A 26740-nucleotide genomic window follows, 5' to 3' on the forward strand; every position below is an offset into this window, starting at 1 on the left:
CATGTTAGTATAAACCCGTTATTTGATTTACAGCTGTTATTATTGTAAGAGCTGCTGTTATAAAAAAAAAATCAACTCCTTTTCACTAATAAAATTCAATAACAGCCAAGTGGTATAGATTAAAATGTATAATATATAATATTCTATAATATCCCATGCTTTATAAGCTCAAGATTTAAATGCACGGTTACAATTCAGTAATTAGTCTATACGTGTGCAGAAAGTGGAATCATGGGCTCTTTAGTTGTACAGGGTAAGTTGGAAGCACACGTTCTGCTTTGGTGGGTTGTACAGCTGCACAGGGCGCAGTGCCAGTTGGGTGGAGTGTCCTGAGAGGAAACAGTTCAGATTCTGTTGAACAAACCTCACACTTCACATGCTTCTCATGCAGACACTAACTAAAAGGGAGGGGAACCAAAGCGCAGCCCAAAATAATTCAGTAACACTTCATGTGTAGGCCAATTTAGAAATGTGGTAGCTTAGTGGTTAGGGTGTTGGACCACTGATTGGAAGGTTGTGAGTTTGAATCTATGGTCTAACAATTCTATATTGCTGGGCCATTGGGCAAGGCCTTTAACACTCAAATTCTCAATTGCTCTGGATAAGGGTGTCTTTCATAATGCCGTATTTATCCGACAGGTTTTATGTTTAAACAGATCAGGTATAGCAGCTTTTTAATGGTGGATTGAACTTGTAATAGTTAAGTATTTAGTATTTTTCACACTTAACTAAAAAGTTACTCAGTCAGCGGTTAAAGCACCATTGCCACCAAAATGTGAACTTTACCTTAATTAGATATTGCATATATTATACACATACATTTTGCTCATACATGGAAAGCAAGAAAAAAATCTATATTTATTTAAAATTTGTGCTTTTTCTGTCCCTCATTATTGATTTGCATTTCTACTCATTAACTCCCTTGTAGTTCTTTTTCCATTGTAGTCTGTACAGCTTTATCGTTTTGATCGAACGTATTTCGTTTTCTATCTAGTAAAAACAAACACCATGTCATAAAAACGGAAATCTATATAAACTGTCTTATTAATCGTTAATCATTAGTCACGTGAAATACTGTCAGTGTGTGTGAGACGTTGTATAAACCGGAACCAATCAGCAAACTCCAATCCGAAGGGTGTCCACCAATCCGCGGACTCGATGTTGGGAAAAAATGGCGTCTTTCATCAGATGGAGATGTGTATCAGTGTTGCTTTTGGCAGTATTTATTTTTTTAGTTCATTGTTCGGACAGTAAACCTAAAAAGAAGAAGGACATTCGGGATTACAATGACGCGGATATGGCGAGGCTTCTGGAGCAGTGGGAGGTAAAAGGCACAAAGCAGCGGCTGAACATATCACCAGCGTTAGCACTTTGCATTAGCATTAGCTTTACAGCTAACATTCCCGCTTAATTAGTGCTTCTTTAACCCTTATGCTAACAAGCTAGCTACGTGCAGCAATACAACAACGTAGGCAAAACACTTTACAAACAACGAGCATGAGAAAGAATGCATCAGTTTGCATTGCTGTGTTCTAGATAGTTCTAGATAGCAACCAGAACTGCTTAAATATATGAGCAGTAGTGGTTCAGTGTATGGAGGAGGAGGAGGAGGAAGATGATGATGATGTAGTTGTGACTGTAACTGACTAACAATTGCAACACAAGCAGTGTGTCAATGTGTCTCAGTACCTCTTCTGTCTGCTGTATGAAAGAGGATTATTAGGTGATGCAGTGTAACTATATTACTAGTATTATTAGTTATTACTGCTCAGGGACCACATCCTAATCATCACCACAGTTCACAACATTTGTTTGTTTTGTCACTTTGTTGTTGGTCCGTTTAATATTTTTAGGGCAATATAATTTTCATCCTTTTTTTTTTTTCTGTTGGCAGAAACACACGTTCAACTCGTTCCTGTTTTTCTGTTCGATTTTAAAGAGTGATAACATTGAGTGAGTTTGTTTTTAAGTGATAACTTCTCTTAAATTATGGAGCTCAAGGTGTGATAGCTCTGCAAATATAATCTAATAAAATCTACTTAACAGCACTGGATATCATGGCGAGTGTATTATAGTGTAAAGTCGATTAGATTATGTATTGCACAAGCCTCATGTACAGTCCATAGGTTAGAGGGATTCTTTCCGGAGCTGCAGACATTTATACACTGTTTGTTGTAGATGGTTTTAACGGCAGGAAAATATTACCCAGTGAATGCCCAGTGCATGCCGGATTGTGACTGCAGTGTACATACTTCTGGTCAGGTTCACTCTCCATGATGCACTAGAAACAGTTCAGGTTGCATGAGTGCATGCTTGCTCTCTTTACTTCAGTTCAATTTTGGATCGTTGATGGATATTGTCACAAAGCAGCTTTACCGAAATATATAAATTCAGTTTAAAAATGAAATTTTAAAACTTTAAAATTGATTCCTAATGAGCAAGCCAGAAGTGACAGCAGCAAGGCAAAACTGCCAGAGACAAAATGAGGAAGAATTCTTGAGAGCAACCAGACTAAAAAGGGAACCCATTCTTATCTGAGTAACACTGGATAGTGCAATTATAAAATAATTCCCTTTCTATAACTGTTCTGTATTGTCAAATAGAGTAATTGGGAGATTCAGTACAGTATATTTTATCGATTGTTCACTGATGGAGACTTGAGTGCATTACATTTACATTTATGCCATTTAGCAGACACCTTTATCCAGATGAATTGAGGGTTATGGTCCTTGCTCATTGACCCAGCAGTGGCAGCTTGGTGGACCTGGGATTCGAACTCATGGCCTTCTGATCAGTAGTTCAACGCCTCACTAAGTCCAACACCTTAACCACTGAGCTTCGACATCCCTTGAGATCTGAGTGCAAATCAGATTGTTGCAGGCTAAAGCAACCTCCAAATCATGAGTCCAACTAGAAGTAGAGCATTAGGATGGATCAGGCAGGTCCAGAGAGCAGAAGGGGTGAGGATCACTTGTATCTCAGAAGTAGCATGTGTGGACAGAGAGAGAAGACAGAAAGAGAAACACAGATTAATAGGTATGGTTATTAATTAACCATACCTAGTAAAACACAAGCTCTGTTATAGGGTGGATTGGACATTAATGACCTCTATGTTAAATATCCACAAATAGTCAAAATTTCATCTTAACTAAAAATGTACACCTATACCCTTAGTAGGTGCAGAATCCTCATAAAGTACCTATTCTCCATTATGTAAAAAGACTGTTTATTATCTATGATGTTTTCTTTCATATTTAATGTGGAAAATAACAATTTTCTTATTTGATAACTTTTTCTGTAGTCTGTAAGTCTGTAATCCTCAAATGCAGTCTTTTGGCCAAAATCCAGAAGAGTGTTTGTAGTGGCAGGAATTACATGATAAATAATAAATAGTTTTTTTTTTAATGTTTAACAGCATTAGAAAATGTCTCAAAGTTCTAAGTCAAAGTACATTACAAAATATAATTTGACAGATTCTGAGCAAAATGCAGTTATTCAGTGCTGTAGTCCATTAATAGAATACTGTTGTTGCACATGAACAAAATTATGCAAGTATAAATGCAGGAGATGGATCACAAATATTTATTGTAAACACAGTTGTTGTTATTTATTATATATATATATTTTTTTTTTTTAACTTGAGAGACAGACCTTACTTAGCAAATTTTACCCTGAGAAACGCAACCACTAACACATCATTAAAATATGTTATGTTTCCTGTTTGTTAGATTGTATTGTTAGATAATGTTTATGTGCATCACGCTGTGCAAAACAAAGTTTTAATCTAGAACCTCATTACGTGCTGCTTCTTTGATGTTCTTCAAGTGTCTGTGGTGCAAACAACATTGTGTTAGTTTGAATTCAGCTACCACCCAACTTGACAGTCAGGTGTTCAACTGGCAGACATTTTGTTTTTGTTCACTTTTCCCTTATCTCTGATTGCTTTTATTTTCACAGAAAGATGATGACATCGAAGAGGGGGATTTGCCAGAGCATAGAAGACCCTCCCCACCCATCGACTTTTCCAGAGTGGACCCTTCCAAACCTGAAGAACTCTTGAAGATGTCCAAGAAGGGAAAGACGGTGATGGTGTTTGCAACGGTGTCTGGAAACCCCACAGAGAAAGAGACAGAGGAGATCACCAGCCTGTGGCAGGGCAGCCTCTTCAATGCCAACTTTGATATCCAAAGGTACTGTGTTACATACATGTAATGCTTTTAAGAGAATTGGGATAAAGTTGGGTTGGGATCTATTGGCCAGGGAGAGTGTTTTTGGTGCCGGGGATGACTTTTGGGCCTAGATTTGTTGTTGTTTGCTAAGACATGCATTATATTTCCATAATGTTTGGCAGCTCAATTCTCCTCAAATTTTGACATTTTGTCTATTGTTTAGTTCAGAAAATTACAGGCTTTCCTTAACTAATGTGTTTTTCTTTTAAACACATATTAAACATTCCTTCCAAACCCACAAAGAAATTTATAACATGAATTACTGAGAAAATGTAGAATTATACATTTACTTTGATTACAAACATCACACCTTCGTCACAACAATGAATGTATAATACCTTTAGAAAATTGGATACAACAGAGAAAACTTGGTTAGAATTGATAGTTCAAGCAAGGACATCACGCTCCCAGTGTTTCTCTTATTCCCACAACCGTATGATTTATATTGTTTACTTTATAACCTTAGTTATGTCATGGGGCCAACAGTGTAGCGGAACATAGAGAGTTTTCATACTCCGTAGAAGTTTGGATTGTTTTATCTGTAGCTCAGGCCATTTCAGTCAAGTGTTTTTATGAAGTGATGTACCACAGTGTGCTTCAAACGCAGTTATTATTCTACGCACAATAATAAAAATTTTTGCCAACTTTATTGATTAGATGTCGCAGCCCTATTTTCTGGCACCTTCACTAAACCGTGTGTTCTGTTCATTTGGAATCTTTACTTTGGCCAGAGCCAAGTTTATGTAAAAACCTATTAGAACAACCTATTAGAGAAGTTACTAAGTAACTGTGAAGGAGCAAATGTTCTGCATAGTGCTGTAGAAGTCGAATCCAAGACGAGGCGAGTTGAACACAGAATGGCTTTGTTTATACAGTAACATAAGAAGCTGTGAAATGACTGGAGTTTGACCAGTGCTTTGATGCTTGATATGAAAATCTTCAGTTGTCTAATATGAAAGTACTGAAACCACAAAGTCCTCTGAACTACAGTCTGCACTGCTTCTGTTCTAGAAAATGTGCATACATCCACTGACCATGCAAAATGAATTTAACAGCACTATAATCGATATAAAATAAATGTATGTATGTGGTAACTGTTTTACTTTTGAGTAACACTTTTGACAAAATGTTGCTCTTCAATGTTGAGATTTTTAAAACAGACAACAGATTTAGGAGTTTAGGTTATGTAATTTTATACTGTGATCCAAGATTAGCCTTCTTACTGATCTGCATATGTGAATATAATCATTAGATTGTGATAGCAATTGATTTTTGTACTCAAGGCTTTGTTGGCTTGCAATGGGGTACAAGAGCAAGTCAGTTCAGCATGGTTTAACCAACCAGAAGCTCCCAAAACCAAGGACGAGCTGGTCAGCTTATAAATTATGTGATAGATAGATAGATAGATAGATAGATAGATAGATAGATAGATGTCATAGTTGGCTTGCATATAAATTGATAAATATATCCTAGTTGGCTTACTCTTGTATTATTTTATATATTTTTATATAACACTGGCACTCCTTGATGAGTCCTGTAGCCTTGACAGAAATATTATATTATGGAGAAATTGTTTATTTGGAGCTGTGCATTAGTGCTCTTTGTATTCTGTATCCTATGCATGTTTGAAAAATGTCTTTCTTTCCTGTTTAAACACCCATTCTTTAGGTTTGTGGTGGGTTCCAACCGTGTTATCTTCATGCTACGTGATGGCAGCTATGCGTGGGAGATTAAAGACTTCCTGGCCCTCCAGGAGCGGTGTGAGGACGTGACTGTGGAGGGCCAGGTGTTTCCTGGGAAAGCAGCCAATAAAGCCAACAAAGCCAACAAGGAGAAAGAACAAAATGAGACCAAGAAGAAGAAGGACAAGAATGCAGGCAACCGAGTAAATAAAAGCAAACAGGAGCTATGACGGCACTAATTTCCACAAGGTTTGTGGAGCAGAAGAAAGGCGGGTTGATGCCTTAAAGCGCTCATTTCTATATATGGTTGAATCTGCGATACCATCTGGTGCATGTACATAATGTATGTGTCTCTGATTTAACCATACAGAAGGTACTTACTTTAAAATCCTTCAGAAAGGACCATTCAGTATACGGTTAGTATTATTTTTTGTCCCTTGATTTTTTTTTTATCATTATTCCACAACATTTATCTAGACATTGAAATGATTAATCAATGAAATGAAATGAATAATCATTAAAAATGAATTGGCCTCATTATTACTTGTATGCCACCATTATAAATCACTTGAATTTAACACATTGTATTTTGAATCACAATAAAACTGATTTGTAATACATTACTGCAGCTTTACTCTGTCAAAGACTTCTTAAGACTTTTTCAGACATTCAGATTTATAAGTACCAAGTCTCCCTGTCCACCAGTTTGGGCATGAACACTACTAATGTCACAGTTGTGCAACAATGTCCAGTTTTTAGGTAGGTAAAATATTGACAATAAGTGGTTAAAACATAATTCAGGTCAGTTTGGTTTTCGCTGCTTTAAATGGAATCTTTAGAAATAATTATTATTGTTTGATCATGCTTCTATTCTTCTATAGTTTTTTGTGTAAAATATTTGAAATCATATGTTAGGTATATGAATACATCTGTTGTACCTTTTAGTATGTGTTTAAGACTATAAAAGTATTACTTTAAAACTTTACTGGAAAAGCTAATTGAAGTTATACGAAGTCCTCAAGATACAGTAAAACACCAAAAGTCAAATATCCAGCCCTACATCCATCCATCTATTTCATCCATCACTCTTTACAACCATGTTGAGCAAAAAACATTCTCAATACAGTGAAACTTGAAGTTGGTAGTTTACATAAACATTCACTGCATTTTGGCAGACACCATTATCCAAAGCAACTTACATTTTTATCTCTTGCAATTGAGGTTAAGGGCCTTGCTCTGGGGTAAAGCAGTGGTAGCTTGGTGGACCTGGGATTAGCTCAACACCTTAACCACTAGGATACCACATCCCAAATACCTAAGACTACATGTTGACTAATAGCAGAAATCTGCTGGACAGATGAAGATTGGAGGGGGGGGAAGTCACCTGACCTCTGGCTCGGTTTAGGTGAACATTTGCCCATTGTAGCCTCAGATCATGGTGTTTTAAATCAATATGAGAGCATGCAGTTTATTCAAACAACTGAATCCAGCTATACTAAGCAATTTTTCAGGTGTTGTAGTGGAAGCACCACAAGAATTAATGTTTTTTGTTTTGTTTTGTTTATTCTTCAATTATTTCAAGATTATTTGCAATTATTGTATTTTGGTTGGTCCTTTTGGCCAGTGGTGGGAGCCCAGAAAGCTACACCACGAACACCTCCATTATAATGTGGTATGAATGAATAAACCTAATCTTGTATCCAGAAGGGTGGCTCAGGATGGTGCCAGCAATAGCTCTTATGTTAAAGCACACATCTACCCCATGTACATTTGAAGATTCTTCAATTGCTCCATTAGGCATAGTCGAAGTTAACGTTCACTCTTATTCGCATAAATAAACTTATTTTTTCTTTTGTCTCATTTTCTTTCCTGGACACTACATTTCAGTGTAAGGAACTATGCCACACTGTTCTTTTTAAAGCAAGCTCTGGAACCAAGCCACTACCTACAATGGAGTGTATATAAAAATGACCCACATTTTTCATCTGTAATGAAACTAGATTTTAGCATTATCTCTTTTATCAGTTGTGTGAGACAACTAGTGACATGCTTTTGAGTTGCAGACAAGAAACAGAGTCAAAAATGTACTACAGAGTACTTTTATTTTAAGTAAGAATGTTTTAGCACCATGGAACAGAGACATCATACAGATGAAACTCAAGAAATCCAAACATTACAGACATGAAATCCACCTGGAGGCTTTAAAAGGAACGAAGAGAGCTCTAGACGAACAAGGTCTGTCACAACAGCCAGAGGAACTCTCTTGAGCTTTAATGCATTCATTCATCATCTGTTCTCTTCCTTTCTAGGGGCTATTAAGGGGGTTTATATACTCAGCATTGGTTTGTGGAGGCTGAGGTACGGCTGAGGGACATGGCTTATAGGTTCGGTGTGAATCCTAATTCTACCACAGCATCTGGTGAAAAGAGAAAACATGCATCTCTTCTCATTTATAGAACATATATTCTCACACAAACCTGAGACACAAAAACATGTCTTGCTGTACACAAAATGAAGGAGAAGATTTTAAAGGCAAATGTTCTGAGATAGCATTTTGACTATAGCAATTCTGTAGATAAGCAATGCCAGAAAAGGAAGTAGGCAGGAACTCAGTACTGCAAGAATGGGAAGCAGGTAGAAAGCAAGTGATGCAAGAAAGGGACATAGATAGGAAGCCAGGATGCAAGCCAGTGATGATGCTGATTGTAAGCAAGCAATGCAAGAAAGGGAAGTGGATAGAACATATGTAGAACATATGTAGGGGAAGAATGGGAAACAGTTAGGAAGCAAATGACGCAAAAAAATAGTGGAAGCAGGTAGGAAGCAAGAGATACAGGGGAAGCGGGTAGGAAAAAAGCCATTCAAGAAATGGCAAACAGGCAGGAAGCAAAGCTATTAAGGAACTGGGAAGCATAAATGAAGCACGTGAAGCAAGCGATAGAAGACTGGAAAGTAGGCAGGAGTTGTTTTCTATAATTTATGCATACCCAATACACCTTTTCTGGTGGACAGCAGATATTCACTGTTCGTATCCTGAATCAATTTAAATGTTTTATGTGTTGACAAGTATATCATGTACAAGAACAAATTAACATGGTAATAAACTTCGCTAGCAATTTTTGTTATTGCACTGTAATTTTTATTATTATTATTATTATGGAATGAATAAGCACTTAACTATGAAGAACAATAGTTTTTGTTTTTTTTGTGAGCAGACCATGTTCAGCACACTTTGTACCTCACCTATGTCTTAACATTTACAATACTTGGCATTCATTATCACAGCACACTTCCTTTGTACCCCCACCCAGCGTTTTACACTTTCTGTTTTGGAAATTTCATTGCTGACAGCTGACAAAGCTGCAGCTTCTTTCTGTAACAACTCAGGCCTGTTGGGGTTTTTCTTTTCCCCCCAAATGCCTTGTGCACTTCGTGTGAAGGAGTACATTCCACATGGTTTGTAATAGTACTGAGAACCACACCCACAGCACACAGGGTCAAACCGTTTCAGCAGCACAGCAACCTTTATCTACTGAATCGCCTTGAAGTGAGAAATACTGCAGCAAATAGATCAGACATTTATGTTGCTCGACTAAACGTTATATATTCCTATGGTGATGGACTATTATTGGATGCATCTCAATCAGCTCCCTACAGTAGGTCTGAATCAGTATATCATGTACACCAGTGTTGGCATTGGTAAGGACGCCGGCGCACTACTTCCTCATTCGCAACTGTAAATATTTCAGCTTTATACATCATATAAAGTTGTCAGTTTAATCGCTTACATTTCTTTATACTAACAAGTTCCCTGCCTGATGGAACACACCTTGTCAAATCTTTTCACAGGTTTAAACCCTGTGCTTTTTTCCCCTCTGCAGCTATTTATTAAATCAGACTGCATGCTTTACTCTTTCTGGTTCTTTCGTATGCTATAACAAACACCACAAAATCCGATAAGCTATAATAAAATCTCAGACCTCACAACATTTACAATCTGATTTTCACAGAATAAAATGCATCATATTTTCTTTTGCAATGACAAACACCACAGAGAGAATAAAAAGGGATGTGGTGCATCTTTCTCACATCTCTCTCTCTCTCTCTCTCTCTCTCTCTCTCTCTCTCTCTCTCTCGTGTGGCTGAAATTATATTCACACTGACAACACAATCTGAATTATTCATGTGATAATGTATGTCCACATTATCACGTACAGCCAGATCACACACTGATGACATTTAATGTCATGGTACTTCAAGCAGGATGGATTTGTTGATATACTGTATAAAACATAGTCTGTTAAGTAAAGTTAAAAGTTGCTGAAGTAACTCCTCATTTGAGGGCTTCAACAATAAAGATAAGATAGACAAAGTTGGATGAGAGTTCGTCCACTTGTTTTTCAATAAATATATCATTATCAGTCAGGGAACATCGATGCTCCACTAATTCATCTATTTTGCAATAATTTGTAGGGTTTTTTAGGGTCAAACGTGGAAGGGAATTGGAAGGCTTTTGTGATTGAGGCAGCTAATGGTTAAGGGAGCTGATTGAGACGTAGCCACAGATGTGGCGTAGTCTCACATTCCTTAATGCATTTTATAAATATGCATCAGAAGCTAATTCTAATAAATCTCTGGCAGGTCTCATACATCTCTCTCAATGCACATTGGTCTCGGTAAGAAAGATCCACGCAAGCACGCAGACATTAGATCTAGAAAAACAATAGAATGTCATGAAGCAGTAAGACAAGTCATATGTTTGTCATTTATTTCTGTACAAAAGGCTTGATTCAAAGTGATACATTACTTTAAAATCAGTCACATTTACAGCACATCAATGTACAACTCAAGGTTAATGTATGCAAATTTCCAATAATACAAGAAAGTGGAATATTGTTCAGATTCGTGTTGGGGTTTTTTTTGTGTCAGAATTACAGAATTACATTACAACTTAAAAGAGATGTCCATTTTGAATTTGCTCGATAGTGCCTGTACAATAAATAAGTAGAAAATATATCTCTGTTATCAATCTGAAGGATTTTAGAAACACATAAAACATATAAATCACTAACAAATCATGACCCCCGAAAAAAGACCAGCTATTTCGGCTAGTTCCCTGCCTGATGGAATACACGTTGTCAAATCTTTTCACAGGTTTAATCCCAAACGCATCTTATGTAGCTGTGCTTTTTTTTCCCGCACTGCAGCTATTCATTAAATCAGACTGCATGCTCTTTTCTTTCCGGTTCTTTCGTATGCTACAACAAACTGACCACAAATCCGGTATGCTATAATGAAATGGCAAAAAATCTCAGACCTCACAACATTTACAATCTGAAAATGTTTTTTTTTTTTGTTTTGTTTTTTTACAGAATAAAAAACATGAATTTTTCTTTTGGAATGACAAACACCACAGAGAGAGGGCAGAAAGAATAAAAAGGAATGTGGTGCGTCTTTCTTACACTTCTCTCTCTCGTGTGGCAGAAATTATATTCACACTGACAACACAATCTGAATTATTCACATAATGTCCACATTATCACGTACATCGACATCACAAACTGATCCGGATGAGAGGAGTGACGTGAACGCATGCTTGCTTGAGATTGGCCGTCGGAGTTCAGTAGTCCTGGTGTGCGTGAGTGATCGGGGCGGCTCTGGACGATCTCAGAGCTTCATCACCCGTACAATGGGCACTGGTAGCACCTGGTGGAGCTTGGCATGCTCTTTATCCACCACCATTCTCACCCAGTCAGGCCGGAAGCTGCCTTTAAAGCCCACGAATGCCAGTTTATCTGTAGAGAAACAAAATGAGATACATTTTCATTGTTCTACTCGTATGCACGGGTGCGTTTGTGTGTCAGTGTATTTGCGGGAGGCAGCAAAACGTCCAGAAGTTCATTTTCAACGAGCGATGCCTGTTTAGAGCACCATGAGGTGTAGCAAATAATTAGTGCATTAATGGAAATGTGGATATAAAAGTATGAAAAATAAAGTAAAAATACAGTTTCTTTTTACTTTTCCACATTTTGTTGTGACACAAACTTGGAACATGTGTGTGCGAGGATGTTAATATAGTTTGCAACATTATTTAAAATGATAAACATAAAAATTTCTGATTGCATAAGTATTCATCCCATCGATGTGCAGTCAGGTCACACTTGAATACTTATGCAAGGCACTATATGTTTTTATCTCAGAGAACAATGCGGCCGTCAAGCATTCCAATGCACCAATGCAGCAATGTGTGATTCACTGTGTATTCTGACACCTTTCTATCACAACTGTCTATCAATGTCATCGGTTTAAATGATATGACTGATCAGTGCATGTTTACATGTTAATAACTCAGTCTAATAATTCTTTAGGTAATGCAGAGTGAGCCTATAATACTCCATAATGTTAATTTCTGCCATATTGAATTTTGTGCTATTATGGATTTTTCCCTTCTTCCTCCACAACACGTTTATCCGTAACACTCGAGTGAATTTGACAGTGAAGTATCCAAGCTAAAATTGAGGCCATATCTAATTTCTCTGCTGTTATGTATTGACAATAAACATTGACATTAACAGGAAGTGAGGCAGTATCTCTGTACAGCAGTATGTCTTGGCATATCGCCATCGAATTAGCATCTTTGAGATCAAGTTCTGAATGTCAAATAGTCTTTCTCCATGTTAAAAGGAAATAAAGAGTAAAAAATAGCGCTTGGCCCATTAATCTCTGCTCGCAGCAATACTTGACATGATTACTTTCGACTTTGTTGTAGGTCGTAACACTCATTCATGTCGGTTCACTTTGTTCAGGAAATTTCTCCCTGAAGAAATAAAGAGTATAATTGAAGCTCTGTGAAGATCTCATGCACAAAACATGCAGAAATTTGCCCAGGGGACTGAAACTAACATGTGTTAGTAGGATAAGAAGGAAGGGGCAGGAGGAAGAACCCTGTGGCTCCGGCATGTGTGTCTGCACATTCCTCTGTTTAACACATGTGTGTGGCATGTTCTTTTTACATGCTGAGCATTCTGGGAAATGATATGAATTCCATAGGTATATCTGAGCTTTCCAATCATTTCATTCATCACTGCTTTTACATTTATGCTTCAGTTTTCTCATCACTTTGCAATTTTTGTATTGTTTTAGTATGGATGAACCTTTTCTAGGAACTAGGAATTGAGCAGTAAAGTCATCAGGTCTTTGCCTGACTTTTTTATTTCTGAATATCACACCCCAAAGTCTTTTATTCATTAGAACTGAAAATAAATAAATATCTTACTCTTGAGGATGTTACCTAAATGCAGCCTTACTATAAACTTCACCTATCAATGAATATATTTTTTTATTCTTTGTTAAAGAACAGCTCATTTTTAAAAATCTGTTTACATTTAGACTTTTGATTATTACTTAATCAAGTCCTTGAGTTACTTGTTTGAATAGAAACTATAATTGAATAGAAGTGTAATTAATGTGAATCTGCGAGTTATTGAGTTGTTATTAAAAATGTAATAACTTTGAGAATTGAGTAGCATTGTGGTATAACTGTGATTCATTTGATGATTCAAAAAGAATTATAAAAACAAATTCCGAGCATGTAAAATACAGTTATATGAGACTAGATGCGTACTGATAGACCAAATGTGGTTCAGTTGTAGGCAGCTGCATTTAAGGTTTATACTGGTATTTGAAACGGTGGTCAAAATGACCAAATTGTAACTGATGCTAATTCAGTTTTGGAGCGATAGCAGCCCTGCTGTTAGCGGGTCACTGTTCTGAGACCCTGCCCTCATGGCATGTTTCCTTGCAATCAGATTCAGTTCATCACTGTCATTCCATGATGGTCTGAGGTACGTGTGGACCTTTAAACATTTAGCAGCAGAGGTTATAAGGGGTACGAGCAAGAGCAAGTGCAGTAAATGATCATATTTTGAATTTATTCGTACATTCATATCCAAGCTCGTATGAACAAATGTAATCTACTTGAAATAGTACAATTCTATTGCCCCCTATTGTCTATGTTAGCCATGTGCATTTTAATATATATTAATTCCAACACAAAACTTTTTTTATGTCTAATATATTTATAAATAAGATTAACAGAATATAAATAATGGGCCTGCTCCAAAACTGTATGCAAAATACATACTTTCGTAAACGGCTTCTATTATCATCATAATCGCCGATGCTATTTTATGTTTAAAAAGTCGATATACAAATATATTTACGAAGACAAACAATATTTCTGATGGATGTGTGCAATAAATTCTGGCAAACACTCCCTTATTGCTACTTACATAATCGTGTGTAATTTCTGCACAACATAAAAGACGACGCCAGTAACGGGTTACACCGGATATCTTTCATTTCTACTCAATAGTTTGAGTCACTTACAGACTGAGGCAGAGAATAAGAGTCTGTGATCGAGTTTGTCGTGAAAGCAACACACTAATTATATTCTTTTGATTTTATTTGAACAGCCACCAGTGCCTTTTTACTGCTGAAATAATACATTTATTTTAGTATTTTAGCAGTAAAAAGGCACTAGTGACTGTTCAAATAAAACAGCCCAAGCTGAAAGAAATTTCCAAGAAAATCTTTTGAAATGGTGTCAGTTACCTTTCAATTTCACAGTCGGGTCAGCACCAAGCTTTTCAAGTATCTTGGTCCAAGGTCCCCTTGTAACCAGCTTGCCCTTGGAGGTAATCAACACTATACAGCTGGGAGTGTGCACAAAGGAGTTGTTGGTTAAAAAAGTTAAATCAAATTAAACTTATAGCCAATATAAAATATACATAAATATATGCAGAGATTCCCATACAATAAAGATGAATATATACATACAAGTCATAGTGTATAGAATATTAGTGTTCTAGCATTATTATACATTATGTTTACTGAATATATTCGCTGCCAGGTATTCAATTATATTTATATTTTATATACATGTATATTTTTTTTATTCAATATTAAAGCTACATGCTTGCCAGCGAAAGTTTGAATCTTACATTTACAGCATTTTGCATTTTGAGTGACTTACATTTTATTTCAATTTATACGACTGAGCAATTGAGGGTTAAGGGCCTTGCTCAGGGGCCCAGCAGTGGCAGCTTGGTGGACCTGGGAATTGAACTCACGACCTTCTGATCAGTAGTCCAACACCATAACCACAACCACTGAGCGTATCTTTGCTGTGAAATGTACTAGAATATTAGTATGTATTACTTATGAATAATACTGTTACTGTGTGCTCCAGAACTATTTGACTGTCTGGTACGGTAGCTGTGTCAATAATATGAGTACTAATTATATAAACACTCAACTGATGAGCAAAATACTAATGAGGCCAGGTGTGGCAATGGAGATAATCTGAGGTAATAAAATCATCAGGTAATAAAGAATTGGGCAAACAACTTAAAGGATATTGGAAAGTTAATGTTATAATAAAGTTGTGTTTCTTGTCTAAAGACACAAGAAAAGGCATTTGAAAAGAAAGTAAAAAGAAAAGAAAGTTCACAACTGCATTTGATTAATCAATGGTCTGTATTTTTTCTAGTTCTACCCACACGTTATGTCAAGTTTTTGGTCAGTAGCAAATCACTTGCAGGACACTTGGTAGGGGATCAACTAAAATAGGATTACAGGTTATCTAGAAATAAAGTCCGAGAATTAAAGGTGTGCAAGTGTGTACATACTCATCGTTCAGGCTGTTGATGTAGTTTTCTATCTGAGCTGGGATGCCCATCAGCACTGCATTCCTGAATCCTTTCGTCTCCATCAGTTTGCCGCTGCGACCATCTAGCACCATCAGCTGGATTCCATCCTCGGACTGGTAAATCTTCTTACCGTTGGCCTGTAGGAGCAACACATTGGCCAGGATCTTTTAGAAATCTGTCCTTTTTTACTTCTATTTTGGAATAGCTAGGTATTTACAGAACTTTTATAACGGCTGTACACTAAATGGTTAATAAGGTAATGTACATGGTTCTGTCAGGTATGTGAAAAACACATTTGTCTCTTACCTCAGCGTAGGCAAAGTCCTCTTTGATGTGGAAGAATCGAGTGGTATAAGACTCCACCTTGACTTCCAGAAAGTGCTCAGATGTTTGAGACTGAAAGAAAACAAAAGGAGCATTTCAAAATCAAACCTGACATAAGCTTTGGTAAAAGTTCCTTAATAAAAGGAGGAAAGTTTGCTTAACAGCCATTAAGTTACAAAACTGTGTATAAAATTTAGTATGATATAAGAGATAAGGGAAAACCCCATTACCACAGAGCTAGACATGGCTAAAGTTGCAGGATATATATAACAAGCTATTTGATTAAAAGACTTTCAGATCCATCTTACTAGGCTGGAGCGGGGTAGTTTCTTAGGCATGGGTACATCAACTACAGGCATCTCTGAATATCTGGGGTAAGCTTGTGTCATGCAGTTACTAGGTCCGCTGCCTTTTGGGATGCTGGCCTTGATCTTCACTCTCTCACAACCCTTCACTGAGCAGAATGCAAAGGTGTCTCTGTTATTGTGAGCCTGGACCTTGAGGAATAGCAACCTGCACACACACACACACACACACACACACACACACACACCAATGAACAATTCAGTGAACAACTCCAAACATAAAAAAAGTGACTAAAGGATACTCTTGAATAAATATTTTTATTATTATTATTATTAGTAGTATTAGTAGTATTAGTATTAGTATTAATAAAATACCACAACAAAATAATAAAGTAATAAAAATATTACTATTAAGCATTTAAAAACAATAACCCTTAATGTATGTTATTAAAAATTAGTACAATTTGTTTAAATAATGATTATAAGAAAAATAGCTATTAATTATTGTAATATTCTAGAATATTTTTCATTATATCAAAATAAATAAAGAATTAACATTAGGACTTATATAAAACATGCTGAGAGATGAGAGTCTCTTACCCAGTATCCTCCTCCCAGTAGTAATAGCCCCTAGCCTGGTAAGTGTGGCTGATCTTTTCTCTCTGAACCGTTTTCACAAACGTCCCTGTCTTCCTCGTCGCTTTTGTGAGCCGGTTGTGAATGTCGGAGATGATGCTGAAAGTTGTGCCTTTTGGGTAACAGAAGCCAATGTTTATCCAGTCATTCCTGTTGAGAGGAGGCAAAAGTTTGGAGAAACGATGGTCACTTTAAGTCACAAGTATTGTTTCTTGCTGAGCTTCCTTATGTACACTAGGTGGCAGAAGAGAACTATTGTTATTGCATATGTTGCTAAAAGAAATTGGGCAAGATGGTGATCTTTTACCTAATGACCTTTTTAAATATCAATAATAATTTGGTAAGCATTTTGATCATCTCTAATATTAACACAGTGATAGAAACCCTACTGCATTATATAAAAAAATGGTTTATGGTCTTACAACAGAGGATTTGCTAAATAAGTGTTATGTTTGAATTGCAAACAAATGTACCGGCTATGTTCCCATTATTTAAAAGAGGGGGAGTTTTTAATCCATAATTCACAACAAAACATATTCACATGAAAGAACAATTTCTAGAAAACTTGACAAAGATAAAGGGGAATGAAATTGTAATTCGCGAGAGAAAGAGAGACAGAGAGAGAGAGAGAGAGAGAGAGAGAGAGAGAGAGAGAGCGCAAAAGGACTCTGTTCTCCACAACATACTTGGGAAGAAACAAAGATGACGTGCTTGAAGAAATTTCGCATTTAAAAATCAGTATAATCTAATACTGATTCAGTAAACAACTGTATCCTTAATGCTCTTAGTTCACGATAATGAAGAATGATGAATAAATGAATGGGTTCTAACAAACCAAATGTACTGACCTGACTGAATATGAGACAATGTACACTGGAATCTAGAAATGGTTCTAGGTTGATTTTGTTGTTTCTGACCTGTTAAAGTTGATAATCCACACAGTAACTTCAGCCGGTGCGGCCGCGTCCCAGTGCACCGTGTAGCTCTTAGCCAGCGTGACTACAGGCTGGAACTGCTGGTAGTGATGCTTCTTCCCCAGAGCTCCTACCAGCTCCAGAGGCTTGTCTGGATACTCATCCTTCACCATCTTCAGATTTAGATTGGCCGGGTTCCGGGCCTGAATATAAATCTGAAGCACATGATAAATGAGAGCGATTTAGAGAGAGATAGATATACAAAACCTAGATGCTGCTTTAACCTAAGACTGGTACAACAAAAACACCAGTGAGGTGAACTGAACTCATGAAATGTGCAGCATTTGTATATAAGAATCATATCATCATGTCTTGAAAGCAAGACAACAAGCAATTCTTTTTCACAGCAGAAAGCTTAAAGAACATGATTTTTTTCCCTCAGTATATAGAAGGTACTTTAAGCTTGAATTCAGTCAGCTTGGCTAGATGAGTTAGTGTTTATTACTTTGTAATTACTGCTTATCTTCTCTTTAAATCAAACTGATTTTAGATAATAGTCTTAAGGTTATATTTTTGGGTAGGTTATATATTAAATTAGATTTGGTCTGCCATTCTTGCCACCTTTACACAGTTTTTCAGGGAGGCTGTATCATGGCTTTATCGTGCTGAAACCAAGTTAGCTTGAGTTGTCCATCATCTTAGATTACGTTAAGTTTGTAAGGACCAGGCCTGGAGCTGGCTTGCCTGCCAGGTCGACTTTGGCCACCAGAGGGAGACATGAACAGCGCAGTCTGCCAGCTAAGTTCTTTCATGCAGTTTCACCTGTCCATTGCTCTCATTAAAGGAAGCCTGCCTCTGCTTAAAGTTTAAAGTTTAAAAAAGCTGTTTTTGACTGTACATGTAAGCCGTTATTGGTCATTTTGAAAAGTATTGCTTTTACACTAGCCTTTATTTTGTTCCAGGCTGGCCTTGTCATATCAACCTAACCGCTTTCTTGAGCTTTTGATTTCCTTATCTTGAGAGAGCCTTTAATGTCAGCACCTTGAGGAGGGAAGTTGTTTGCTCTTTTTGTTTTATCTAATTTATTATTTTTGGTTTCAAAAAGTGCCGTGTCCATTTGTGCTTTGCTGGTGCAGTAATTAGCCTATAAGGTTCTGACTTGTCCCAAGGGGAAAGCCAAGGAAGCCAATAAAATTATATTTACTGGGTGATTAAAACCTCAGCAAACGAGTTACGTTTTCAACTTAAGTTTCCTCTTGCATTCTAATCCTTTAAACCAACTCTGCATTTGGACCCATCCTCCTGTCTCTCCCGACTCCCCATTAAAATGGTCCAATTTTAATTGTGTGTTTTTTTTTTTCCTAATTAATAATTTTTTTAAATGATGTGTCCACTTAGTTTCATCTAGTCATGTTACATGTGATTCCTTACATTTAGCCTAAAACAGATTATCTGCATTGTGTGCATATTTACATTTTCCTCACTTGCTATAAAGTATATGGTGTTAAAAATAGTAAAGTGTAATCAAGCAAATTCTACCATAACAGACCAGCAAATTCTATCATCATACACCATGAATCAGGCTTATGAGCACTAATATGTTAATATGGACAGGTTGTTGATGCATAAAGGTAAAAGCTTTCTTTTGCTCTATCAATCTGCTGAGTCACAGACATCGATTGGGTCAACAAGGGGTTTGGTTATTTTGTAGATAGTCACAAGATAGTCATAAACCGGCTTACACAACATCATTACTTATCCTGTCTTTTCGTTTCATTAGTTAAATAAAAAATGGTTAATGTTAACTAGGTAGCAAACATGGCTACTGGTTTTAGCTGCCCAATAACCTCATTTGCTCATTTGTTTAGCTCATTTGTGCTCAGGTTTCACTCAACTTTTTTAGCAAATTTGTTTCTTCTACATTAGCTCTATTAGACAAAAGGCCATTGTTGCCAATGAACAAGGAAAAAAAAAACAGATAAAAGCAAATTTTTATGTCTGGCTTTTTGACAAAAGTCCTATGGTGTGTGACCTAAAAATCCTATTTGGCACAATCAACCATGTTTGGTTTAAACAGGGCATGTGTCAGGAATTGGTCTGGACATTTTCCTGCTTGGACACTAGGGGGACATTGTTGCAGTTTGTTTCTGTGCAATGTGTCTTTGTTTTGGTTTTTGTACCACTCCGCCCTTTCCTTAACAGTCCCACCTCTGTTCCTTGTGTTTCAATGATTGTCACCCCTATTTATACTGGTTGTCTTGCGTATGGTTTTTGTTGAGTTCTTGTTTCTTTTTCTTTGTATTACTGTGTTCTGTGTTTCCAGTTTCCTAGTGTTTCTAGCCTTTGTCATTTTCCCCCCTAAATAAACCCCCTTTTTTGTTATCCCTGCATTTGGGTCTTTTTATCTGTTGAGTCACCCCCGTTCCCTGACAGCATGAGGGTTATCTCTTACCTGGGCATAGTGGCCGCTGCAGATGGCAGCCCTCCAGTCTGGCACGTCGATGCAATCAGGGTGACGCAACAGCCAGTTGTCCTCTTTGACCAAAAAGGCACCGGGATACTCGCTTACTGAGCCATCCACGTCATGGAAAATGGTGGTCTTATCCCCATCCAAATGCATCTCGTTGAACCAGGGACCCGGTTCTCCAAAGAACACACGAGATGTGATCTGAAAGCACAATCAGACATCAGTGTCAGATGAGTGTTTGTTGATTAGCATTGCAAAAAAAAAAAGAAGAATTTTCTTTACCACCAGAACAGAGAAAATGAAAATGGAAAAGCTGGAAATCACTGAGAAACAGATAACATGAACGGAAGTGGTGGAGATAAGTGGATGGTAAAAAAAAGGATGTGATCAAAAATGGATGGTGACAACATAGGTTTAAAAAGGTTAGGAAGATGTGGATTAAGTGAATGGTATTGGATGAAAGTAATGAATGGAGGAAATGCTAAAGGAAAAAGATCTTGAAGTAATACATAGTAAAGAAGTGGTGAATGGCATAGTTGGAAGAGGAGGTGAAGACAAGTGAATAGTAGTGATAAAGAAATAGTGGATGGAAGAAGTCATGGAGGAAAACGTTAATAGAAGTTATGGAGTGGATCACAGGGATGAAAGACCTGGGGAATGGAGGATGGGTCAAGTGGAATAACTGGATGTTAATGGAAGTGTTGAATTGGATGGCCCATAGTGAATGTGAGTGATTTGAGGAAAATACTGGAGAAAATAGAGTAAAAGAATAATAAAACATGGAATGGGATGGGAGTGATTGAATAAAAATGGAAGACGTTTACAAAACATGATGATGAACTGACTGGGGGAAAGAACTGCATAGAGTGGATGAAAGTAATAGAGTGAGGTCTTAGATTTTGGAGTCATGTATCTCTTCCCTTTAAAGGCAGCTCTTTCTCAGTCTATAAAACTTACTTCCTTATAGCTCAAGGCCAATGGCTCCAGGTATTATTTTTTAGCAGTGTGTAATAGCTTTGAGATGTTATGAGAAACTGGGTGTTTTCAGAAAGAGACATGACTCTTGAATGTACAGTAGAATCTCACCGGAACATCTTCAAAAGTGATGCCAGAGACGTTGTTGTTGGGACAACTCTGCCATGAGTTGTTCAGACGAAAGCCAAAAGCACTCGTATGCCGTCCATCTAGAGCAACGTACTTCCGGAAGGTGCAGTTCTGGACGTTGATGGGGCCATCGTAAATCTGCATGCCACGAATAGGGAAATCCCTGCAATGGCAAATAATAGTGACAATTCAACACATTTGCACTTGATGTTACTGGCCTATTAGAGATCTTGCCTAGTTCAAGTAACAAAAAATAGACATTAAACCATATCAGTGTCTGTAAGGAACTTTTAATTACTTTCCAGGACTGTCTCTCTTGTAACTACTAAGCTTAGTTGTTGGGTTTTTTATTATTTTGCAAAACTGGTTCTTTAAAACCTAGACGGTTTATATTATTTGATGCTAATTTCAGAAAAGAGGCCAATGTGATCCTTTCAGCATCCAAAAAGTGTGCCTTTTAAGTTCCAGTCCATTGAAACTGCAGCACTATCTCTAGTGCTGATGAGATGCTCAGATGAAAAATGTCAATACCAGCAGGGGAGAAAAGAATTCTAGGAACCGTAAGTGCTTACACTCCTCTCGGGAGAGTCCTGCCGCTGTGGTCCAAACCACTCGGTCCCCAGAAGCTGCCATCAGGGAACGGCATGCCTCGGTTCTCGCTCTCTCCCACAAACAGCGAGTTCTTTACCTCTTGCCTGGAGCCGTCGTCATCTGGGAAGGTACCTCCACTACACACACATGCAAACAAGCAGTGTAAGAGAAACACACAGATAAATGCGGCCCCCACTGTGCATGCTCATCAGGTCCCCGAGCCACTAGCTTCACACCCCTGAATTACTTTCAGAACCGCTCAAAGCCCCCGATTTCCCCAATGCATCATACGAAGCCTCCCATATATGGCATTTTCCAATTACAGCCCCAGCACAGTGGCCTGGGCTGCATTTTGCAAACATAAAGGCATCCATTTTATTATGATTGCAAAATGTGTGTGAGGGGCAAAAAAAAAAAGAACGATTAGCAGCCCTACCTGGCGAGAGTAAGGCCGATCCCATTATCGGCAAACCTGCAGACAATAAAGACACGTAGCCTCAGTGGTGGACAGACAGCCTTTTTTTTTTTGTTTTTAACTAAACACAATTTATTTAAATTATATCATGCACCTAATATTCACTGATTGATCTAACTGGCTGATAACAATAGCAATCATAATGACAATCAATGGTGTGGTTAAAGTTTATCACTTAATCTTTTAAACTCAACTGATCTTTTTCATTTATATATATATATATATATATATATATATATATATATATATATATATATATATATAAATGATTGCAGGCTTGTAAGGCACTTTGACAGTTTGTGCTGCATGAAATGATGAAATATAAATAAGGATTAGGATTATAATTACTCTCTCACTCCTTCCAAGGTTAATTGAGGTGAAAGCCATGGGTTTATAACAGGAATATGTTGCAGCAATACAGTTAACATGGAAGCACACAGCTTTGAATTTTGATGCTGCCTGACGATTAAGAAACCAACAGACAGACATATGGATTTTGATTTTCGATTTTGCTGATTGTTTTCTGGTGCCTTGTGAACATTAATAAAAATCAATGGTGTTTCATTGTTTTCATGTCCATGTGTACTTACTGGCAGTCATCGAGCCAGATGTCTCCTCCTCTTAGCCAGGCTCCATTGTCCTGGTTCTTATAAGCCACAAAGTGGTGGATGAGAGCAGGCACTCTGGGTTTAAAGGGGTCGGCGTTTTGATGAGGGCTATACCTGTTCAACATTACAGACAAACATCATCCAGCTAAATGTGAAGTAGGACATGTGATTAATCTTTCCTTAATATAGAGTAAAAGCCAATGGTGGCTTAAAATAAAACGAAAGTGTCTTGTAGTCCCATAGTCCCCAGTCCAGTCCTGAGCTTGGTTTATTTTCTGTATTGCACATGTTTTCCTCATGTCTACAATATGTGTGTTGCCCACCACCTCCAAAAACATGTCGGCATTGTTGATATGGTACTCTAAATTGTTGTGAATGAGTGTGTATGCATGGTGTCCTGTCATAGCCTTGTTTCAATTACAGTGTGACTTCTTCCTGCATTACAACTAGCGTTCCAGAGATAGGCTGGAGATAAGACGATTTTTTGGGAGAATCTGTACTTTACATGAGTTTTTATATTTCTGTCAACTTTCATCTTTTACTCCACTACATTTCCTAAATAAAATGTATACTATACTCTGATACGTTTTCCCAAAGCACATTTGTAACTTACTATAAAAGGAGAACACAGAGCACAAACAATCAGGCTTTATGATTCAGTAGTCTGGTGTTTGCAAGTTGGATATTTGGATTTCATTAAAACTCCTTTGCACACGTGAAAACATGTACTCGCACAACTGGTTGATTTAATTTCATGTCATGCTAGCAAGTGACTCAGTACCATCTGATAGTAAGGCGGATTTCATGATGGAAGCAGAAATAGCAGCGGCACCTGATAGTCCACTGACAATGATTGATTAAGATGAACACCCATGGCCATATTTGCGAGAAATGTTTTCTTCTGATGGAACGAAAGAGTTTTCATTCGGGATGTACGGAAGTGCCTCTAATGCATACCCAAAGATACAGAAATAATGGAGTGTAAATTTCAGTCAAAGCTCTGTCACATCAGATCAAATGATCTTGCAGTCTTGCAGTTATGCAAACATCCACATGGTGCAAACTGAGCTATCAGAGATGTTCAACATCAGTTTAGTGTATTTGCTTTACAGTAAACAGAAATTTTTGGAAGACATTCATTCATTCATTCATTCGTTCATTCATTCATTCATTCATTTTCACGGGACCGGGGGAGGAAACCGGAGTACCCGGAGGAAACCTCTGAGGCACGGGGAGAACATGCATACTCCACACACACAAGGTGGAGGCGGGAATCGAACCCCCAAAACTGGAGGTGTGAGGCGAATGTGCTAACCAGTAAGCCACCGTGCCCCTTTTTGGAAGACAGCTGTTTACAATTTAAAGTAACTTCTTCTTCTTCTTCTTCTTCTTCTTCTTCTTCTTCTTCTTCTTCTTCTTCTGCTGCTGCTGCTTCTGGTACTTTCCTGTTAGGGGTCAAATAATCTGTTTCCACCTAACTCTGTCCTCGGCATCCTCTACTCTCGCACCAATTACCTTCATGTCCTCTTTTAACACATCCATATATCTCCTCTTTGGCCTTCCTCTTGACCTCTTACCTGGCAGCTCCATCTCCAACATCCTTCTACCAATATAACCATCTCCCTCCTCTGTACATGTCCAAACCATCTCAATCTATCCTCTCTGACCTTGTCCCCAAAGCAGCCAACCTGAGCTGTCCCACTGATGTGCCTGTTCCTACTGTAATCCTGTCCATCCTCGTCACTCCTAAAGAGAACCTCAACATCTTCATCTGCTACCTCCATCTCTGCCTCATGTCTTTTCCTCACTGCTACAGTCTTTAACCCATACAGCAGAGCTGGACTGCTGCCTTGTAGACCTTTCCTTTAATTCTTGCTGACACTTCTGTCACACAACACTCCTGATACTTTTCTCCACCCACTCCAACCCGCCTGTACTCGTCTCTTCACCTCTTTTCCACACTCCTTGTCACACTGACAGTTGACCCTAAATACTTAAACTCCTGCACCTTCTTGACCTCAACCCCCTGTAACCTCACTGTTATACTTCCCTCCCTCTTGTTCATACACATGTTCTGTCTTATACAACTGAAAGTCATTTAAATTGTTTAATTGTGAATAACATCTTTAGAAGATTTAACAGGTCATTTTTCAAATGCATTGCTCATTCTTCTTCTTCTTCTTCTTCTCCTTATTATTATTATTATTATTATTATTATTATTATTATTATTATTATTATTATTATTATTATTATTATTGTTATTATTATTAGTAGTATTAGTAGTAGTAGTAGTAGTAGTATATTAAAACTGAACACAATATTGCTGCATAGACGGTTTTTTTTAATATTTTGTACAGTTCTGTTTTGCATTTACTTTTCTTTCAATACATTAAATATAAAAAAATACTTTTCATACTTAACAAACAAACTTAATAAACAGTGTCTTTAACTTCTACCAAAGTCATTTTCTGGTAGGAGATCTATACTTTTACTCAAGTATTGCTTTCGGATCATTTATCCACCACTGACGGATTTTTATGGATTAATAGAATGAATGAATGAACACTGAGGCACTTGTCCAGTTATTCACTACTTCATTATCTGATATTTACAAGGTGTGTAAATGACCCAAACCAATTTTACAGCACAAAAAAAGCTTAACAGCACGTTATTTTTGAACGATGCTAAACTGATCTCACGTAAAAGTACAACAGTTTACAGCTCCAGCTGTAGAAATACACACAGACAACATTATGCCATTTGGTGTAAGCACACTAAAGTAATTTTCAGTTGAACTGTGGCTTTCTATCTATCTACATCTAAAAGCACTGTGTGTATTTGTGTGTGACTCACCTGGCCCCGATGAGAGAGAGGTAGGGTCTCTTGTCCTTGGCATTAGCTTCTGTGGTTTTTACACCATTGTCAAGGATCATCCCTGCCTGCAGAAAGATGCAGGAAAACATGCATGAGCGAAGAGTTACAAAAAGGGCCCTATTGAAGACGTTTTATTTATTTATTTTTTTAAATATCTGTCGATGTTTTCTGGGATATTACTAATCCTCAAGGTTGCCCGATTATTCAGAATGACTCTAAAGCTTGCCTTACCTTCAAATTTAATGAGTGAAAACGGCAGAACTACATTTCTAATTAAAAGGAAAGAAATCCACTGAGCAGCAGCTCTTCATTGTGAAGTCGTGTTGCCTAGGACGACTACATCATGGCCAAAAGCAGCCTTTACACACGCCAACACGTGGCTCGAGATGAATTGGAATTCAATTCTATTTTATTTATTCAGTTGGCAGATATTTTCAGCCAAAATGCCTTAGAAGCAGAGTTCAATCCAAGCCTCAAGCTGAGTGGTGGAGGGTCAGTGGTCCTATCCTGGGAAATGAATTTGGTCACAGAACCTTAACCACAGAGCTACAGCTGCCCCTGTACAGAGCTACTGTACAAACACATAAGATCTAGTGTGCAAGCTTTACAATATATTTTAAGTTACAAATTAAGTTTAATTATTTTTGTCTAATTGTAATGAAATATTAGCAAAAAGTTGTTTTTTTTTTCATATAAAGCCTTATTTTTGTATCTCCTTAATCTTACCCTCTGAATTTCTGCCAGATAAGCTTTCAAAGTTTCATATTTTCCTTGTAAAATTTTAAAATGTTGTTCTGCAAGACTATACACAACAGTATTG

At 37.4% G+C, this 26740-nt stretch overlaps 2 protein-coding genes across 2 annotated transcripts in view; one reads left to right on the forward strand and one right to left on the reverse strand.

Annotated features, from left to right (window-relative positions):
* Nucleotides 1-1145: 1145 nt before the first annotated feature.
* On the forward strand, nucleotides 1146-6531 carry mesd (mesoderm development LRP chaperone). Its single transcript, XM_060884001.1, has 3 exons — nucleotides 1146-1324; nucleotides 3958-4190; nucleotides 5898-6531. The coding sequence occupies exons 1-3, from the start codon at nucleotides 1172-1174 to the stop codon at nucleotides 6139-6141; spliced, it is 630 nt and encodes a 209-aa protein (XP_060739984.1). The 5' UTR covers nucleotides 1146-1171; the 3' UTR covers nucleotides 6142-6531.
* Nucleotides 6532-10662: 4131 nt separating this feature from the next.
* The window catches only part of LOC132855214 (cell migration-inducing and hyaluronan-binding protein-like), a 128296-nt gene continuing 112218 nt past the window's right edge, over nucleotides 10663-26740 (reverse strand). The window contains exons 17-29 of the mRNA XM_060884013.1: nucleotides 25900-25985; nucleotides 23028-23159; nucleotides 22399-22434; nucleotides 21944-22099; nucleotides 21354-21534; nucleotides 20253-20468; nucleotides 17804-18015; nucleotides 16851-17036; nucleotides 16254-16458; nucleotides 15928-16017; nucleotides 15601-15758; nucleotides 14525-14625; nucleotides 10663-11706 (exon numbers count right to left, since the gene is read on the reverse strand). Coding sequence (XP_060739996.1) covers nucleotides 11579-11706; nucleotides 14525-14625; nucleotides 15601-15758; nucleotides 15928-16017; nucleotides 16254-16458; nucleotides 16851-17036; nucleotides 17804-18015; nucleotides 20253-20468; nucleotides 21354-21534; nucleotides 21944-22099; nucleotides 22399-22434; nucleotides 23028-23159; nucleotides 25900-25985 — 1887 coding nt within the window. The 3' untranslated portion in view covers nucleotides 10663-11578. The remainder of the gene's footprint in view (nucleotides 11707-14524; nucleotides 14626-15600; nucleotides 15759-15927; nucleotides 16018-16253; nucleotides 16459-16850; nucleotides 17037-17803; nucleotides 18016-20252; nucleotides 20469-21353; nucleotides 21535-21943; nucleotides 22100-22398; nucleotides 22435-23027; nucleotides 23160-25899; nucleotides 25986-26740) is intronic.

The sequence above is a fragment of the Tachysurus vachellii genome, chromosome 1 (genome assembly GCF_030014155.1).
Source record: "Tachysurus vachellii isolate PV-2020 chromosome 1, HZAU_Pvac_v1, whole genome shotgun sequence".
Classification (NCBI taxonomy): domain Eukaryota; kingdom Metazoa; phylum Chordata; class Actinopteri; order Siluriformes; family Bagridae; genus Tachysurus; species Tachysurus vachellii.